The 17,023-nt window shown below is 40.6% G+C and overlaps 1 protein-coding gene across 2 annotated transcripts in view; it reads left to right on the top strand.

Annotated features, from left to right (window-relative positions):
• The window catches only part of RARS (arginyl-tRNA synthetase), a 32,068-nt gene that overhangs the window by 7,615 nt on the left and 7,430 nt on the right, over positions 1 to 17,023 (top strand). For both annotated transcript variants that reach the window (XM_018562533.1, XM_018562532.1), the window contains 8 exons: positions 74 to 182; positions 4,246 to 4,346; positions 6,647 to 6,768; positions 7,903 to 8,023; positions 8,996 to 9,125; positions 11,005 to 11,109; positions 12,170 to 12,348; positions 14,481 to 14,590. In XM_018562533.1, coding sequence (XP_018418035.1) covers positions 74 to 182; positions 4,246 to 4,346; positions 6,647 to 6,768; positions 7,903 to 8,023; positions 8,996 to 9,125; positions 11,005 to 11,109; positions 12,170 to 12,348; positions 14,481 to 14,590 — 977 coding nt within the window. The remainder of the gene's footprint in view (positions 1 to 73; positions 183 to 4,245; positions 4,347 to 6,646; positions 6,769 to 7,902; positions 8,024 to 8,995; positions 9,126 to 11,004; positions 11,110 to 12,169; positions 12,349 to 14,480; positions 14,591 to 17,023) is intronic.

Genomic DNA, 17,023 nt, shown 5'->3' with positions numbered 1-17,023 from the left:
TATATATAGATATATACACACTCTTATATTTACTCGTGTATCCTTTTTAATCGTTTTTTTTCTTTTCTTTCAGATTTTGAAATCAAACAATCAAAAGGTGAACCCTCGTGAAACGGCTGAAAAAATTGTTAAATACCTTCCTACCAATGACTTGATTGAGAAGACAGATATTGCTGGTCCAGGTATGCAAATAGTACGTTGTGATTATTATAATTGTAGTAAACACTTTAATGAGGACAAACTCATTCCTAATTATTTGTGTTGTTTGCTTTCATTTATCTTCCACAAATATTGTAACTTGGTTTCATATTATTTATCCAAAGCGATTGTAAAATATTTAAAATGTCTGTTGCCATCCAAAACAAAAAAAATCTCTTTTCAAAATAATATTATTGTGACTTACCTGTTTGGTGGGCCCTGAGTTTTATTTTTGCTGTCTTCAAGAGCTATAGCAGCCAAACTATCTTTATCATCCAACACAGTTCTTGGTGTGTCAGAACTCTGTTTTTCCACCTGCTGCTGCCTTATGTCACTCCAGGACCCAGTAGTGGTGTGAGGACAGTGGGTGGAACTACAGATTGCAGTGCAGGACCACGCATTTGACACACTTGGTGTTCCCACAAGCATACAGGGTCATTTGTTACGCATAGATTGAGTGCCGACCTCAATCTTCTGTTAGCTAATGTGAGCTCTCAGAGGGAAAATCTTATTAAGTCAATTGACAGCCTGATTTAAGCATTTCTTGAGAATCCCAGGGTAAAGGAGCACATCTACCCAGATATGTTTTAGGAATGGAAAGCTCACAGCTAACACATTTCTGAATCATATTTCGTTTGAAGACGTCCTGTCCAATGAGTAGTACCATTCTTACGAGGCCTTTTCTGTTCCAAGCTGCCTTTCCAGATAACCTGGTAATGTAGTGATCATTGTCACTTCCAGTAGAGACCTACTATTGTCTCTGTCTTGCTTTAGTAAGGTGACTGTTTTCCTGGTTGCTTATTCGTTTAAGGGCTCTTTGATCAAAACATTTACAGGGTTCAGCTTTATTTTTATTTTTTGCAGAAATAGTTTTTATTAAAGATTTCTAATACACAACATGTCAAGAAATACACGAAGAGAATGATAAATATATCAAATTCAACGCAATACATAAGTAAAAACAAACAATAGTGCCTGAGAGCAATTAAGTAAACCCACTGTCGCTTTAAGTGGATCACCCCTCCAAGAAAGAGAGAGCTGAGACAGTTGGTCAATTTAAAAGAAGCCTTCCACCCATAGAGGAAGGGATTACCACTAGACCACTGATTATTATGTGTAAAATATGGGCTTCATCTAAGTATTAAAGAGCATGGGCAAAGGAGGGATTAGCCCCCAGAGCTATCAGATATAGACAATATAAAACACGCCTAGACATAACAACAATAAGGGAGCAGGGGAATAAGAGGGAGAGAAAGAGAACGAAGCCTGAAGGAGAGGAAATTATTAGAAGAAGCAGCAGAAAAGGGAGGCAAAGGGGGAAGGGAGAAAGGTGACTGCCTAAAGTAACAGCACAAGAAAAGCAGCCACACTATTGAAAAAATAAGTAAGTAGTTCATGTCCGGGTCTGGAACTCCTCAGAATCCACTAACAGAAGCCAGGGCAACCATCTGGGTAAGAAGATGTCAGACTGGTTTAACCGTTCAGCTATTAGCGCCTCGGATCTCATCAGTCGGCACAATTCCACAGTCCATTCCGCAATTGAAGGAACAACTGGGGAATTCCAGTGCCTTGGTATGAGTGCCCTGGAAGCGTTGACAAAAAAGCGAAGGAGGATTTCTTTGCTTTAGAAATAGGGCCCGGGAAAACAGATAGTAGAGCCATCTTAGAGGTAAGATGGAGCTCAGTGGAGGAAACTTTCGAGTAAACGTGTGGGATGGCTCGCCAAGTGGGTCAACGTACCAACGTCAGCCTGACATCTCCAGCAGACATATGAATATAATGGGTAAATTTTGTGCATCGGAACCGGAGCTCTATACCACCGGGTCAGTAGTTTAACGTTGCATTCCTGAACTGAGGAAGACGTACACAGTTTATGCGTAAAACAAAAATATTTGAGCCTGTCTTCTGCAGAAAGGACAATATCTAATTCCTGTTCCCAAGCAGACAAAATATATGTTGATCCCTCGCAATCTACCGAAATCAAAGAATCATAAAGAAAGGGGACAAGATGCAAGGGCGGTTCACCAGAAGGTTTATTTTTAAACATCAGCATAGAATTTTATCTGCAGATAGTATATTATACGTGCGTGGATCTTCTTTTTTTTTTCACCTTCATGCTCAGAAGTACAAAACCTATACAGCTGAAAATATTCATTAAACTGGTGCTTATAATACATATTCCAGTAATAGGTACTTGTACATAACATAAGCTGACTTTTATATAACAGCATTAAAGTGTACTGATTGTTTGAGATCCAGTCACATTTCTTTCCCTCTATTTTATTTGTACACCACTGGCAAACAAGGACAGTGGTGCCCATTATCAGCTAGATTTATGTATCAGGATGATGCAAATAAAAAAATGTGTGCACATTTATGCAGGCCTAATTGTACCTTTAAAATTTGTCCCCACTGTTATTTATTTTATATGATCGTCTGAGTCCTGCAGTTGCTTTTAAAAAACCTGTGCATACATAGATCCTCCCCATAATAATACACCACACCAAGAGAGAGTGAAGGGAAGATAAGTGTTTTAAAAGTGACAGAAATGGGAAAAAAGACATAAAATAATGCCTTTTAAGACCTCTATCTATATTACCTGAGACCATTTCTTTTCTCTTTCTTCCTCTGTCTGTTAAGTGATAATAACAAGATTCCCAAAAGGCTATGGATTTACTAAAAGCATAGATAAGATAATGCGTTTTTTGAGGTTAAGTTTGTCTGGTACTTCTTTATTAAGGCAAATGCCTTTTTAGACATTCCTTTTAACCCTTTCACTGCCATCAACATGAGGCTCGCATCAACAGTACTGTCTGGCTGCCTACTTTCTATTAGCAGTGCTCTGGGCAGCTGTCAAGCTGATTATTCACTTCTACATGCTGCAGAGGATGCCCGGGACCATCACGGTGGGTGTTAGGATGGAGTGCGGCAGTTCATGAGTGAACATCCATGATCTCCCCTGTAAAGAACAAACCCAAAAACAAGCAGCTTTGATAACTTCCAGGTGCAGAGCTGTCAATCTCCAGCTGCTCTGGCCCGGGATAAAGCTAATTGCACGCAATCTGTGCTCCTTTAGCTTCATAAGGGTGCAGAGGTCACATTAGAGTTAAGGCGCCCATAGATTTTTCTTATTGAGGGTGAGGATGAAAACGTTTTTTGAATTGTACGAAAATTGATGGATTAGTGGCGTTTTCGTACAAAAAAATTGCAACAAGAACACTGCACATGCGCAAACGAAAATCCGTTCTGTTGATCGACAAAATTTGGTGAGTTAATGTTGCTAACAAACGATTTTGGAAATCACCATTGGACTATGCGTGATGGGGGGTATTCTAGCAGAAATCGAACAAGGTTTTGATGGCACGAAGGAGATCGAACGATAATTTCAGAATGTTTAGGCACCTTTAGGGTGATAACTTATTAGAGCCCCAATATTGCCTACAGACTCTCAAAGCAGAGATGTTCTTCACCAGCTTCTGGTTGAAACTGGAAGCGAATATTGCACATAACTTCCTCTTCAATGATCGGAGGGGAGATCAGTCGTTGGACGTGTGCATGCCCTTATGCACCATACAAGCATAATACAAGCAAATAATAAGTTATACGCCTGCAATATATATGTTTATATATAACGGACAGACAGCGAGCAGTTAAATGTGACCATTATAGAATTTGTCCCATTTCAGAGAGATCCATTTTATTCATATTCCTTGTATATGTGTTGTGTAACAAAAGTACAAGCTGGGGGCCTGAGGGAAGTGGGACCACTGTCTCAGGAAAAACTGTTTGATATGCCTGAAAGAAATGCTGGATCCTAACTGCGATCTATACATCTAGGGTTGGATAGAGAGGAGTATGAGAAGCTTTCCAGTGCAGTTCCCATAGGCGTCTGTTGATGTACTAGAGCGAGAAGAAATGTATTTTCAATCCAGAGAGTAGAGGCCACAGAAAGCTCTGCAACTTACTGCTGTATTAGGATTCCGTCATTTACAGTCCACAATATTCTTTTTTGTTGGTTTAAATTCTTCCTTTTTATTTCTTTAACAGGATTCATTAATATTCATTTGCGAAAGGATTTTGTATCCAAACAACTTTCCAAAGTGCTGGTGAATGGAGTTCATCCACCTTTAATTGGAGAAAAGAAAAAGGTAACATGGTCTTACCCAGTATGGCATGTGTCTAATTTTTAAGCAGTGGTAGATTTGTGTAATCCTTCAGGACACATTCCCAATGCCCGATATTTGTTTCTGAACACTTAGTGTGGTAAATGTATATTGGAGCACCACACACAGGTATTTGTTGCAACCCACAATCCCTATCATGTTTTATTCTGACTCAAAAAGTGCTTGAAGGGTAATTCCAGTTTCCCACCAAATGTGAGAAACGACCCCCACAAATCTGCCCCCCCCTTCCCCGCTAGTCATACCTTTGGTGGAATTGCCGTTCCCATCCCCCCACTGCAGCCGATGTACGATCCCTACTTCGTACACTGCACTGCAGCCCAGCACTCCGCATGTAGAATATTACTCGTAAATGGCAGTCATCTGACTAAAGTAATTAGTTATTACCTCTCTTCCTTCACTGGATCAAAGTGGAGGGCATTCCAGTCCTTCCTGTAGCTCTGGCATTGGCAGGGAAAGTGTGGTACTCTAATTCATCTGCTCCGTGGCCACCGCAAGATCATCCAGATCTGTAGCTGCGCGCCCCTATTTTGCACATGCTTCTTGCATGGCAGGCTGTTGAAGCCCGAATCTGATAGGAGTATCTCGAAGTCTGTGATTTCACCTATATTAAAGGCATGAGAGTCCACTTCCCATATGGTTTACTACTTGACCTAGTTCCATTGGTGTGAATCTAGAGGATTTTATCCTTACTTGTTCTCCATATGGTGGATACTTTCCTTCCTTTAGCTGGAGTCTACCAGCATCTGTCCTTGAGTACCACCAGGGGTCTGTGCTTGGCCTTGGCTTTTCTCTTTCAGAAGTCTATGCTGTCCAGTTCCCTAATTGATAACTTTGTTCAGGGGGTTGCTGATGTCACCTCCTGTCAAACCTCTTTTCAAGCATTGTTTTCTGAATCTGTTCTTAATCAGTTCGCCAGAAACCAGTTTAAGGAGGAGGTATATTTATAATCTGTTCACACAATCCCACAAGGTGACTTTCCTTGTGGCAATTACCTAGGCTTGGAGGGTCTCAGAACTGGCGGCACTGTCCTCTAAGGAACCCTTTTTAGTTCTCCACAAGAACAATGAGGTTTTGAGGCCTAGACTTTCCTTGTTGCCCAAGAAGGTCTTTGCCCTTTATTTGAATAAGGACATTGTTTTACCCTCCTGATGTCCCCGACCAGTTCACCACAAAGATATTTCTCTCAGATGCCTGAATGTCATGAGGACCATTCCAGTTGATGTGTCCAGACCCTCCTACAGAAATTCTGATATTTTTTTTCTTTTTATGGAGGGACCTAGGCAAAGTTCCAAAGCTTTCATTTCCACCAGTTATTGTTTTATTCACAAGACCAATTTTGAGGCATTTACTTCGAAAGATAATGTCCTCCCTTTTCCTCATAAAGCTTACTCAACTAGGATGTTTCTTAGGCTTTTTCGGCATTGGGTCTCTGTTTCTCAGGTCTGTGAGTCTGCTACTTGGTCTTTTGGCCATGCTTTATCTAAGTTTCACCAAATGGACATGTAACCCCCTGCTGATGCCCGATGTGGCTGCAACATTCTGCAAGCTACCATGGGAGGTTTTTTTTTAATCACCTTTTATTTGTTGTGATTTCACACCCCTCTGTTGGGGTCTGCTTGGGATCATGCCGTAGTTCCAGTATTGAATTCTGTGTCCCTTAATGAACAATAAAAGAAACATGATTTTTGTTTTTACCGTAAACATTTCTTTGTATTTCCCGGAAAAATGCATTGAAGGGCACGCAATAGAAGCATGACAGGTGTGACAGGATATATACCTCTAAGGTCCCGTTCCCACTGCGCAATATGCAAATCGCGCGTTTGTCGCGCGATTTGCATATTGCACGACATCGCGAGATTTGGCGCGCGATGTCGCGTTCAAGCTTGCATTGAGCAAGCTTGAATCGCGGCTAAATCCGCTCCAAAAAGGGTCCTGCTGTAGCGACACACGACCCGCGACAGCAGGACCCTTTGCCCCATTGGATTGCATTGGAGCGCAATATACCACGTGAATTACCGCGCGATAAATCGCTCAATGTGAACGGGGTCTAAGAGCTGGCCTACAATTGTTTTGTGCTTAGTGTTCATTCTCCTTGCAGGTACCAGAATAATCCCATTGTTTCTTAATGAACTCCTGTGCCCCTAAATTTCATGGTAGAGATTTTATAGTGACTAAAAAATTTTTTATTTGGGATGTTTGATTATCTTTGTTGACATGTGCTTTTTTTTGTCTCCCAACAAACTGTAACAATGTCTTTGTTCCAGGTTGTTGTTGATTTTTCTTCTCCTAACATTGCCAAAGAAATGCATGTGGGCCACCTTCGCTCTACCATAATTGGTGACAGTGTATCCCGGTTATTTGAGTTTGTCGGACATGAGGTTCTCAGGTAAGATGTATCTAAGTTTTATCCATATAAAGAACCAGACACTGGGGGATTTTTTTTCTAAATAATTAAGAATTGTGAACATCTGCTTAGCTGCATAAAAATGTTAAATTCCCCATTTTTTTCTCAAACAGATTTTTCTGCATATATTGCATTTGAAATGTGTGTCACTTTTTGGCATTGCTTATTCACTAAAAATATTGGAGAGCAATTCTGGTGTTTGAAGCTGTACACATGTTCAAAAAGACCTAAGTCAAGAGTAGGTGTGGCTTTGCAGATAATAGCGGGGCTTTGCTGTAACTGTTGTGCCCGCCAAGTGAAGGCTATAGTGTCTTTGGGGTTATTTGAAAAGGGGTTAGTAGGAGAGGGGAGTAAATTAAAAGGCAGTTATCCTTTAACCACTTCAAGACCAGGTGTTTAGACTGGGGGGGGCACCGATCGGCACCCCATACACGCGATCCGCCGGCGGATCGCTTGTATGGTATCGGGCATCGCTGCCTGTTTTTAAAAAACGGCAATTTCCCGCTCACAGGTGCGTTTTTCTTTTTTTTTTTTGTCTTTACATATTATACATAAATCACTCTCCCAAGAACTCTGTTTTTTTAACCCCTACTTGCATCTCAGTACTGCTGGTCTCCAGTCCGTTTCAGCCGCTTCCTGGCTTTATGAACTCGGTCCTGCACATTATTGGTCTGCTTTGGTTTCCCAATAGTGACAACCGTGGCTCTTGTCTGTGGTTGACCTAACAGGAGCACAATTGAGTGACAATTGTCACCCCGTAAGGGAAAGTGCCGGAACAAGGACCTTAATGGCAGAATCAGCAGCTAATAAAAACTACAAATTTAAAATATGGAAAAATGCTTTTGAAATTCTAGTAACATGTTAAGTTTATGTGAGATTTCAGGTTCAGGTGTACTGTAAATAAGGAATTAACCTTTTTGCTGTTCACTGTCATTCATTCATCAGAGGGAAAATCCATGTCTGTAACATTTCCATATGATTCTAGTTTCCCTGTTAATAGGGTTTTTTTTGACTAGGTTATACATTTTTGTAATAGGCAGTAAGTAGCCATACATAAGTCCGGATGATTATTTTCAGGTTTTTTCTTTAACTTTTTTTTCTCTTTCTCTCTTTTAGGATAAATCATTTAGGTGATTGGGGTACTCAGTTTGGCATGCTTATAGCTCACCTGCAAGATAAATTCCCCAATTATCTATCTGTCTCACCACCTATTGGAGACCTCCAGGCTTTTTACAAGGTATCCTATTCACATATAATTTGTCATTTTGGGTCTAGCTCAGGTTTGTTCATTCGCTCCACTGGTCTCTAAACTTGTCTGTGAACATGTTCAATCTAGCACTGCAATATTTACCAATCTTTGCATGACCACAGTTGTGACCACATTGTAGGCCCTGCTAATATTGGACTTGCATCCTAATTTGTTAATCTTATTCTTGGCTTGTGTCACACAGTCCTGCCCTCCACTCTTTATCACAGTTAAATACCATTGAATGTAAAAATGTCCATACCGGCTTCAAAATCTAAATTTAGACTTTGCACCTGGTATGGACATTTTGTCATTTATGGAAACTAGAACTGTCAATTTAAATGATGTATTTTCTAACACAGGCACTAGGAAGGTAAATACCATTATCCTACCTAGCTCACATTTTATAATGCCTGAGTAGCGTATTGTGTGTATACTGTGAATTGCTTACAGTAGAAATGTATGCTAAATAAGGTTATGTTTAAAGAAAAATCCCTTCACAATTACATACGGTAATCTACCTGTACTGAGAGATGTTTGGTGATGTACTTTGCAGTTCATCCCAGTTATAGGAATGTAATTAATTTTTATTACCTAGTTACCCTTGTAGTATTTTTGCTTAGTATACTGTTAGAGAGCACTTTTAGATTTTTACTGTTCAATGAACAGGCATTGGTATATATAAGGCTGCATTTAATGAGTGCTAAGATCACTGATATACAGTACATGGCTTTTCTTTTTTTAATGCTGTTGTTTAAGTTAATTTCAAATAAACAAAAATGACAAGCGAAATAATGTAGTTCATGCTCTTTCAGAGCATTTCCAAAAGGTAGGGATTTTGCAGTATTTGTCATGATTTTGTTTAATTTGAAGAAAAGTTTCTTGCAATGAAAGCACCTAGCATATATTAAAGCAGTGTAGAATTTTGCTGATGCAATATTTGTTTTCATGTTTCAAATGCAGGAATCTAAAAAGAGGTTTGATGAGGACGAGGGATTTAAAAAGCGAGCATATCTTTGTGTGGTACAGCTGCAGAGCAAGCAACCTGATATCATAAAGGCATGGAACTTGATATGTGATGTCTCCCGTAAAGGTGACCTTCTGTCATATCACTCTCCTAGAATTAAAGCTGAACTATTTTGACCTGACAAAGGCTGTGGAATTATGTTAGCTAGTCTTGTGAAGTCACAACAGTCTTCTTCCAGACCACTCTGACTATCACAGTGCACTTAAACAATACAACCTGATCTAGGGACCACCCCACTTATCTGCTCAAGGTGCTATGTTGAAAAGTAAACATTCTTTAAAGTTCAGTCTAACCATTATTTGGGTTTAAGATATGAATAAATGTTGGTAAGTGGGTTGAATCACCCACTAATTTCTCTAACATGGGTTACTCCAGTATTTAGATACCTTCTGCTGAGCTGCTTGGTTCTCTGTCAGTCTCTCCGAAGGGGCACATCAGTAAGTTGACAGAGGTTCGTACCCTTTAATCAACTGAAAAAGTAGCAGAAAAGCTTTTTTTGCTCTTTATTGCAAATTTTGTGACACATTTCATCATTTTTTAAACTCGCAATACTTTTGCTTTTCAGTACTGTAATTATTATTGCCATTAAGCAAGATGAAACATATTTATTGCATTACATTACTAAAAGATATTTGGACCGTTACTCTTATTTATTTGAACATACAGAGAATATTGTCTGCTGTTTTCTGGTTGTTTCTAAATGCTTTAGTAATCTCAGCAGAGATCACATGGTTGTCCTTAAGGGCTTGTTCACACCATGTCCGGACCATGTCCAGACAAGAACAGTTTGTTCCCGGACCAAAAAGCATTCCATTGTATCCCTATGGAATTTCTGGGCTCTGTTCACACCAGCCCTGTCCGTTCCGGTCCAGACCAGAAAAATACTGCTCTTCTCATTTTCTCTGGTCTGGAATGCACTGAAACGCATACAAACGCACCTATAAGCCCATTTTAAGCTTTAAAAAAAGCTGCAAACCGCAATGCACCTCGTTCCAGATGTGGTCCGGAAAATTATGTAAACCTGGCCTTAGGGCTTGTTCACACTATGTCCGGATCATGTCCAACCAGAACAGTTTGTTCCCGGACCAAAAAAGCATCCCATTGCATCCCTATGGTATTTCTGGTCTCTGTTCACACCAGCACAGTCCTTTCCCGGTGCAGACAAAAAAATACTGCTTGTCTCATTATCTCTGGTCTGGAAGGCATGCAAATGAAGCAAACGCACTGGAATACACTTGACTGCACCTAAAAAGCTAAGAAAAAAAATCACAGTAAAAACTCTGCAAAAATGCTCTGCACTGCGTTTGCAGATCTGCTCCAAATCTAGTACGGACATTGTGTGAACAAGCCCTTAGAGGAGAATTATGCGGTGAGTAAAAAAACACTCATCCCCCATAAATCAAGCCGACCTGTAACACTGAAGCTGTCACAAGTCGGCTCTATTGATCAGGAAGTCAGCGAACACATAACCGCTGATCACTGACATCCTGATACTCTACCTGCAGAGAGGTGACTGTCAGTATATGTCCTCTCGTGACCCTGACGAGAACGATGGGCAAAAAAGGTTATTCCATAGTTCTCCTTTACCCCCAAGTGCACTTATATGTACATATCAACCAGCTGCTTTGGTCGTCCCTCTGTGTACATTTCTTCTTTTTGCCAACTCAAACTCAAACATGATAACAGTAAACCAACTAATATTGGACAATGGATTTAGGAATCTAAAAGTAAACTGACTTGACTTCATTATATATGTCTTTACCTTGCAAATTGGTAATAAAGATTTGTATGTATAGTCAACTGCATGTTTAGATTCATCTGTTTGGCAGTGGTAGTTATATATTTGATTATCATATTCCTAAAAGGTGTCTGTTAACATTTTGAGAGCTCTGTTATTGTAGCATGAACAATCTTCTAGTTTTAAAGTTCTGATTTTGACTTTCAGAATTTCAGAAAATTTATGACTGTCTGGATATCCGCATCATTGACAGAGGGGAATCCTACTACCAAGATAAAATGATCCTAGTTGTGAAGGAGTTTGAAGAGAAAGGTCAGGATTTTTTTTTTCAAATGCTGCATAAATTGCCATTAGTCAGTCTGCTCAAGCACAATAAACAGTGATGAAAATCTTCAACGTAGGCAATTCAGAATAGCCTAGAGAAGGGGGGCCTGCAAGACAATGATCCCCTTTTTCATCCCAAGTGTGGTACAATGTTATTCAAGGGGCTGCTGGGGAGCCATTATGCAACATCTGTAAGGTATCACTCCCATCCTAGGGTTTCCCTTTCCCACCCTCAGGTCTCCCTGCATTGTCCACATTCCTGGATTCCCTGGCAGCTATGTTGGAGGGCTTCATTTCCTGGGTGGAGCACACTTTTGCCCAGACGCAACCTTAGTCTTGTATTCATTCTCATGTTGCAAAAACTTCCCTTTTGAAGTAATTGGAACAATCCCACTGCTAACGTTATCTCAGAAAATTGCTTTTTTGGTTGCCATTACTTTGGCAGGCAGGGTATCGAAACTGGTGGTTTTGTCCTGCAGGCCGCCATATTTGATGCTTCATAATGATAAAATTGTCCTGCATCCAAGACTCTCATTCTTGCTGAAAATGTTATCCGCTCTATATATAGAGTTGTAAACACAATGAATGAAAGAGAAAGTAGTATTTTTTTATTCTCTCCGCAAAATCCTTTTCACTGCATTGACTGGCGGACAGTCTGCTGCCCTTATGTGTAAATACTTTTCGTGTTATTTTCACTGCCTTGCCATGTAACTGAGCTGTCCACTGCTGTGAATAGGGTTTTGTCCATCAGCAGGGGCCACCCTCTCGGCTGTCTTTTTCTTTTTTTTCCCTGCACCTAGTGGCCTACTCCTGCAGGTGATGATATACTCATTCAATGATTAAACCAGAGCTGTGTCCTCCAGGTATTCTGTACCTTTTACAATACGACCAAAAGAAAGCCTTGTTTGTCCTTCTGTATTCTAAAAATTATTGCCAAATTAATAAGCTCATATTTGAAATGCTATCATGGCTCTTGAACCTTACTGGTATTTAAATTTACTTTTGTGTCCCTGTAGTATTAATTGTATATCATTTTTTTTTCTTGTAGGTCTCGTAGAGATTGATGATGGAAGAAAAGTTGTTTTTCCTCCTGGATGCACTGTGCCTTTAACAATTGTGAAATCTGATGGCGGTTTTACCTATGATACATCTGACCTGGCAGCTTTAAAACAGAGACTTGTAGAAGAAAAAGCTGATATTATTATTTATGTGGTAGATAGTGGACAGGTGAGACATGATGCATTAAAGATATAGAAGCAAAGTAAGCCATCATTATAGTTAAGATAACATGAACTGTAGTATACCTGGTCACAACAACTCTTTTGAAGTATAATTAAACACACTTTTTGTTTTGCATATATCTACTGCTAGCAAGCAGTAGATATATGCAAAAACATTAAAAACAACGAAAGTTACCAAAAAGGTAATTACCGCCCGCTCCCGTCTGAAGATCTGGAACTTCTCAAGTGGCCGAGCAGGATGATGAGGCGGGCGCATGTGCAGTAGAGATCTTCGGCGGGTTGAAGAGGAGAGACACAGCGGAGATGAATACATGCAGCCGTGAGTGTGCATGTTGGACAGACACCTTGGGACCCGAGGAGTCTGTGCTGGATCAAAGACCAGGCACCAGCGCTGGAAGGACTTCTCAATACAAGTGGAAGGAAGATGATCAGGTCAACAGGCAACATTTAAGGTAAGCCCTTACTGAGATTGGGGGAAAGGGGGTGACTAAAAAAATGTGTGACTTTAATGTCACTTTAGGCACTTTTTGCATCTAGATTAACACAACCCCCAAATATTAAAACCCCTTCTGTAAAAAAAAAGTGTTACTGTTTATACGATCCATGTGGCTTGAACAGTCATGCACATGTGGAACACTGCAAAAACAGTTAGGTACTGGAAATGGCAGCTCCATTTTTCCACTCTTGGATGAATGAAAATGGAGGTGGGCACTGTGATTGTAAAGCAAACCAAAGACCAGGTTATTGACATTCTTAACAAGCAGTAAATGAGCTTTGAAACAAGCCCTCGTAGATCTCTGTAGCTGCAGTCACCATGGAGTGATTCGTACTCAGTTTACAGCAGCACTGAATTTTCTACTTTCAGCAGCTCAGCTCCCTCCTCCCAGCAATGTCTTGGCAGGCTTCCAGTCCTCTAATCTATAATGTATACAGAGAGCAGGTGATTTGAAAAGAGAGGCACAGAGAGAGCGCACTTGAGTGTTTCTACTGCAAATTTTAGGGATGGATTGCTCCACATTACACTTTGTTGCAGAGAAGACTTGGCAGCTACAATTCTACTTGTCATGGGGCAAGGTCTTACAAGCCCAGACCATGATGGGAATTATCAGCCTCAGATAGTCCCATTCCCTCAGTACCTGGGTGTGCCATAATTCCAGCTACTGAGAGGTAGGGTGGAACAGGAGCCCCTGAGGCAAGAAGTCTGAATAATCTTGAAGGGGCAAGGGAATTTTGTCAGAGCAATCAGCTCTCCAGTACTAAGCCCTGTGAGATCAGTCTGAGACCACAAGAATGGTATGGACTCAACAAGGGGGTGCCTAAAAGGAGGCACTATAGAAGTCCACCTTCCAGTTCTCTACTTCCTGACATTGCTGGGCTCTCCTAAGGAGGCGTTGGTGATTGCATGTCTGTAGTCCTGACAAGAAGGGGGTGGAGACTGAGCATATCAAACTGCTGTACAGACATTGCTGCTCTCTCACATCAGTCATTCTTTGCAGTCTGCTGCCTATTTATTGGTTGTTTTAGTCAGCACTGGGGATCAATAAAAGGTGTTTAAACAGTAGTATTTGCACATGTAAGTTTTTCCCTTACTAGTAAATACTTGTCTACTTGCTGGCAAAACCTCAATTGGGCTTTCAACTCTATTTTTTTAAAAGTTTTATTTTGCATTGAGTACATTTGTCTTTGAGAATTTTTCCTATGATCTGTGTGAACTATTTCCGAATTACCACCTGCAATTAGGTAGGCTTCTGCACTATATAGTAAACATAAAGATGATTTGTACAAGCAGATTATATTGTGTGGCCAGTTAATATTACAGTCCTCTTCAAATCTACTGTCAACTGTTTAGTGTCCGGGCTTACCTAAATATAAATAAAATTCCTTATTTAAGTAGGACTTTACACTGTATACTTTTTGATTAATCTCAGAGATGGTGTTGTGTTAGGTGTGACAAAGACTTAATATCTACGGCTAAGCCCGTGATTGAGTTAAACGCGTCAAGGAGGCTGGCCTTGGACGGGATGTTTGAATAAAGCATCAGCTTTCCAGAAATGTTTAGTGGTGTGCCGCCGGATTTCTTTGACTATGAAGGACTTAATATTATCTGCTGTTTTCTAGGGCATACATTTACAGAATGTGTATTCAGCTGGACAGATGATTGCCTGGTATGACCCGAAGGTGACAAGAGTGGAACATGCTGGATTTGGTGTTGTTCTAGGAGAAGACAAGTAAGAAAAAGTACACTGTACAGACCTATTTACACTTGTGTGCTAAAAATGCAGGCAAATTTGATGGGTTTTTAAGCATACTGTACTTGGGTGTTTTTTTGCATGCCTTTAACCCTTAAGCTGTCAACTAAGTTACGCTGGAAGCAGTTCTGTTAAAAAAAATAAAAATTAAAGTAAAATTTAAAAATAGAGGCCCACGCGAACACGCATAGTAATGTAAACATGTGTCGGGTGCGCCTACATACAAAAACGTTGATTGTGCTGCGCGCTAGGTATCACTGCGTGCGCCAGGGAACATTAGTTCTTTGGCCAATATTCACAGTTAATTCTAAACTGATGATCTGTACAGGCTTTTAAAGCATTGCCTATGAACAATTTGGGGTACCGTATTTTGTCTCGGTTTCAAGGGCGCACTCAGTTTTTAAGCTAGGCATGTTGGGTATATATTTACTCGTCATAACCTCATCTTTTATGTTTTACAAAAAAGTGGTATTTTGTTTTTTTGGACACTAATTTAAGTGTAATTTTTACAGAAATTTTGGGTTTGATAAAGAGTTGCACTAATATCATGCGACGTAAACATTTGCAACTGCCCCAATTTTCTTATCCACATTACTTTTTATTTAATCTGGGGTTGATTTTCCTGTTGAGGCCTTGTCCAGGGAAGTTGACTACACTGCCCTCGACCTTAAACCTCTTAATATTTGCAACTGCAGTCACAGGAACATTAAGTTTCACACTTTCGTTGCTTTTCTCTGGCATACATTCATCACTTTTCAGAAATTAATTAAGCTTTATATGAGCTGTTAGGGTATCAACAAATTTGCCCGTGTCTGTATGTTCTGCCACTAGGATGTTGCACAGTAAGATTGCCGAGGGGCTGGCTCCTCCTACTGGTCATATCCCTCTGCACAGCCAGCTACATGACTACATGCTTTTGGCAGTGTCACACCAGATTGCATGTCTTTTGGGATTCACTGCCACAGCTACTTGCATGCTTAGTGTCATACCTTGGTCACCAAACCTTGGCGATTTATTGCAGCCTGTGTTCCTGCATTACTTTGGATGAGTGACCTTTTACACGCTGAGTAACGCACAGGCTCACCAAGGCCTGGAGATTCACGGCAGCCTCTGCTCTTTCCTATCCCTTAGCAAAGATGACCTTTCTGAGGGCAGTAGCATGTCTACTAAGATCAGTTTTAGGAAAAGGGGTCTCATCACTAAGACCTACTGCTGTGCATTCAGGGCCGGATTTATTCTCTCTGCTGCCCAAAGGCCAGGTTCCTTAATGCGCCCCCCTCCCTGCCAATTATGGATGTTTTACTTTCTTCCCAGGGCGGTGTGTTCCTTCCTCATTACTGAAGACATAATTTTACGCTCTTTTTGCCCATTTCCTTCTGATCTGATTGCACACTGTCTGAATGAGATTGAGAACAGTTAGGGTAAACCGAAACCCTAACTGCTCTCTATTTGTTAAACCTTAAATAAAAACTCCGGGAAAATAAAATCATAACCCTTGCAGTTCAGCTAACCCTACACTGCAAGGGTTAAGTGCTCATTTTGTATAGGAAGCTAAACTAACAGAGCTATTCTCACCCGAACTGCAATGATGGCTCCTAAACCTATCCCTTCAGCCTTTCTCCTCCTCCACTCTTGCGAATTTCCCTCTGCGTCCTCACGACCTATACACTATCGTGTATAATGAAGTCTCTCTCCACTGTTAAGATGTGGTTCATGTTTTCTAGTCTATCCATCGGCTACATCTTTGTCCCTTGCAGGGGGCTTTCTGTATCTTGTTCCACCATCTCGAGGTGGATCAGACAGTTCATGGTGTATGTCTATCATGTGAAAGGGAAGGCTCTGTCTTTTCCTGTGGGAGGTGCACTCTGCTAGATATGTCGGTGCTTCTCCAACTTTCAGTACCGAGCATCTGCATTGCAGATTTGCAAGGCTGCCACGTGGTTTTCTGTTGATATGCTCACCTAGGATTGTAAGATGTTGGGCATCTTCCAATGCTAGTTTTGGCAGGTTGCTGTTCTGTTATGTGGACCTGTTGGCAGTTGTTTTGCTGTGTTGCCCACCTCTCTGAATCTGTCTATATCCTGCACTGCGTGATCAAGAAAATAATATTTTTGGCTTAGCAGTGAAATACTTTTCCTAGAGTACAGTACAGGATACAGCAACCTCCCCTCTCTGTCCTCTATTGCTTGCTAAAACTAAACTGAGAATTTCCTGGAGTGGGAAGGGTTATGTGAGGGACCTCACAGCTCCAGCCAGTGTCCAATCACCTGATTATACCTGCATATTGCTCCATCTTCTCTGAATCTGCCTGTGTCCTGTACTGTACTCCCAAGAAATGGATTTTACTGGCAAGTCAATAATCTTTTTTTTTTTTTTTTTTTTATATGAATCACATTTGTTCATTTATATAAA

Source organism: Nanorana parkeri, unplaced genomic scaffold (genome assembly GCF_000935625.1).
Source record: "Nanorana parkeri isolate BGI_ZX_2015 unplaced genomic scaffold, ASM93562v1 scaffold582, whole genome shotgun sequence".
NCBI lineage: Eukaryota > Metazoa > Chordata > Amphibia > Anura > Dicroglossidae > Nanorana > Nanorana parkeri.
The sequence above is the reverse complement of the archived record's forward strand: the minus strand, read 5'-3'. Positions and strand labels throughout refer to the sequence as shown.